Source organism: Gigantopelta aegis, chromosome 6 (genome assembly GCF_016097555.1).
Source record: "Gigantopelta aegis isolate Gae_Host chromosome 6, Gae_host_genome, whole genome shotgun sequence".
Taxonomy (NCBI): domain Eukaryota; kingdom Metazoa; phylum Mollusca; class Gastropoda; order Neomphalida; family Peltospiridae; genus Gigantopelta; species Gigantopelta aegis.
In genome coordinates this window covers 52,032,085-52,035,295 of record NC_054704.1, presented here as the reverse complement: position 1 = coordinate 52,035,295, position 3,211 = coordinate 52,032,085, and the positions used below count along the sequence as shown (strand labels likewise).

Below are 3,211 nucleotides of genomic sequence, written 5' to 3'. Positions count from 1 at the left end.
TTCCTACGCCACTGATGAAGGTTCCATCTAAAATATGAAAATATATTTAAACCATATTGTTGTGTTCGACTATTTATATTACGTTTACTTTTTAAAACACTAATTTACAATACCTTTATAATAATATGAACATGGAATTGTCCCGACTCAACACCAGTTTGCCATACTAAGAGGTGGGACAGCCCAGTGGTAAGATACTCGTCTGATGCGCTGTCAGTCTAGGATCGATTCCCATCGGTGGGTCCATTGAGCTATTTCTCGTTCAAGCCAGTGCACCACGACTAGTATATCAATAGTAGTGGTATGTGCTATCCTGTCTGTGGGATGGTACATATAAAAGATCCCTTGCTACTAATGGAAACATGTAGTGGATTTCCACTCTTAAAGACCATATATGCTTAACATCCAATGCCGATGGTTAATAAATCAACATGTCCTATTGATGTCATTAAACAAAACAAACTTTCACCTTCCTATTTATCGATATCTTACAGATAGCATGTAACGTTCTGGGAGCGGATCTCGCAATTCTCGACAACATGGCAGAAAATGAATTTGTGAAGACAATGATACCTAATCAAGGTAAATTTATATTTTATGTGTTCAAATGTCATAAAACTAGCGTTTCATATTATTCTAATATTCGTGTTAAATGCTGGCCTGCAAATATAATGCTTGTGAAATCAGTGTTTCATATTATTTTAATGTTCGTGATATATGCTCATCTGGAAATAGAATAATTGTGAAATCAGTGTTTCATATTATTCTAATATTCGTGTTAAATGCTGCCCTGGAAATATAACCATTCTGAAATCAGTGTTTGTTATTTTTGATAGCACATAGTTGTTTACACACGTACGTGTGTTAAAGGGACATTCCTGAGTTTGCTGCATTGTAATATGTTTCCGAGTAATAAAATATTTCTACGATTAAACTTACAAATTACATATATTTTCTAGTTTAGAATATCAGTGTCTGTATATTCAATGTGTTTCTGGTCATCTTAATGTTTGCAAGAAGCCCAAATTGGATTTTGTCTCCTGGTACGTACGTACGAAAAAAAAATATTTTAGAAAATAAAATCAAATTTAAGGTAGTACAAATATTAGAACGATCAGAAACACGTTTAATATACAGCCACTAATATTTTATGCCGAAAAATGTATTTGATATGCAATTACAATCGTTAAAAAGTCTCTGTTAGTCGATAACATCTTTAAAATTGCAGCAAACTCAGGAATGTCCCTTTAATTTCGTATTTATTTTGTTATAGTTCACAACTATATTGGAGCAACTAAGCTTGCTGATCCCACGACACCGACCTGGCAGTGGCTGGATCCGTCTGCTAACCCGATACCACCTGCACCAGGAGCCCCTGGTCCTGGGTTCGAGGATTGGAGAGCAGGCCAACCCGGCGGGCCTGCAGCGCAGTACTGCATGACTATAAATTTCAACAACGGCATATATAAGTGGAACGATTTACGATGCTCAAGGTCGCAAAATTACATATGCGAGAAAAACGCAAAGTGGCCTAAGAACATGTCCACTGAACAGTGTTAAATGCTTGTATCTAAAATGTATACTTAAAGCTGCAGTCACGGGTATATTTTCGTGTTTAAATATTCGGAATAGAGCGAGATGTAGCTTAGTAGTAGAGCGCTCACCGCTGAATTGATCTCCACGACTGGTGCATCATCAGCCGTGTTATGTGCTGCCCTGTCTAAAATATATCTCGCTGCAATATCGGTATAGCCTATATGGCGGCAGTACGGGGTTTTTCTCTTTCGTTATCGACCAAATGTCTAAATAACCATATGTTGGGCAATAAATATCTATAGTTTAGAATGAGCTAAGATTCATTAAAGAAATATTTCTTCCCTCCTTTTAGAATAAATCATTCATATTAATGTCCTTTCGCTGCACCCCGATTCTTCGATGTCCATTGCAGGCACGGGTGCAGAATTTTTAGCTGGGGGGAAGGGGGTCTAGACTGTGGCAAGCTAAATTTACAGTGCTGTCGAAACATGTATTGAAATCAAATATGTTTGAGTGACCCCAAACACACATACGCACGCACGCACGCACACACGTTCAAGTACTTTATTTCCCTTGAGTTTTACAACTCATCACTTCAATACAGATCATAAATAATACAACATAGTTATACAAATTACACACGTGCAATACAATGGTTGGTATGGTTTATATATTATAATCATGGACAAATAAAGTTAGTATTAAAGTTACATTTACAACATTAAAGGGACATTCCCGAGTTTCCTGCAATTTGTAAGATGTTATCAACTAACCGAGACTTGTTAACGATTGTAATTACATGTCAAATATATTTTTCTGCATAAAATATTAGTGGCTGTATATTAAACGTGTTTCTGACCGTTATAATATTTGTACAAAGTTAAATTTCATTTTATTTCCTAAAAACTATTTTTTCGTATGTACGAAATTATTTGAAGACAAAATCCAGTTTGGGCTTCTTACAAATATTGAGATGACCAGAAACACATTGAATATACAGACACTGATATTCTAAACAAGAAAATATATTTAATATGTAAGTTTAATCGTAGAAATATTTTATTAGCCTTACAATGCAGCAAACTCAGGAATGTCCCTTTAAGATGTTATCGACTAATAAAATATTTCTACGATTAAACTTACATATTAAAAATATTTTCTTGTTTAGAATATTAGTGGCTGTATATTAAACGTGTTTCTTATCGTTCTAATATTTATACTAAGTTAATTTTCATTTTATTTCCTAAAAGTTTGGGCTTCTTACAAATATTAAGACGACTAGAAACACATTGAATATACAGACAATGATATTCTAAATAAGAAAATATATTTAATATGTAAGTTTAATCGTAGAAATATTTTATTAGTCGGGAATATCTTACAATGCAGCAAACTCGGGAATGTCCCTTTAATGTCCTTTCGCTGCACCCCGATTCTTCAAAATCCATTTCAGGCACGGGTGCAGAATTTTTAGCTGGTGGGGAGAAGGTCTAGATTGTGGCAAGCTAAATTTACAGTGGGGTCAAAACATGTATTTAAATCAAACATGTTTGAGTGACCCCAAACACACACACGCACGCATGCACGCACGTTCAAGTACTTTGTTTTCCTTGAGTTTTACAACTTATCACCTGAATACAGATCATAAATACTACAACATAGTTATACAAATTAC

The 3,211-nt window shown here is 34.8% G+C and overlaps 1 protein-coding gene across 1 annotated transcript; it reads left to right on the top strand.

Annotated features, from left to right (window-relative positions):
* The first annotated feature begins 443 nt into the window (after nucleotides 1-443).
* LOC121374280 (collectin-12-like) lies at nucleotides 444-1,859 on the top strand. The gene is made up of 2 exons (XM_041501317.1): nucleotides 444-582; nucleotides 1,274-1,859. The coding sequence occupies exons 1-2, from the start codon at nucleotides 540-542 to the stop codon at nucleotides 1,558-1,560; spliced, it is 330 nt and encodes a 109-aa protein (XP_041357251.1). The 5' UTR covers nucleotides 444-539; the 3' UTR covers nucleotides 1,561-1,859.
* The last annotated feature ends 1,352 nt before the right edge of the window (nucleotides 1,860-3,211 follow it).

Bases quoted from the DNA above. Each gene is read 5' to 3' on its own strand.
- LOC121374280 (XM_041501317.1), top strand. From the start codon at position 540: ATGGCAGAAAATGAATTTGTGAAGACAATGATACCTAATCAAG. The intron at 583-1,273 runs GTAAATTTATAT...ATTTTGTTATAG, and splicing joins GACAATGATACCTAATCAAG to TTCACAACTATATTGGAGCA.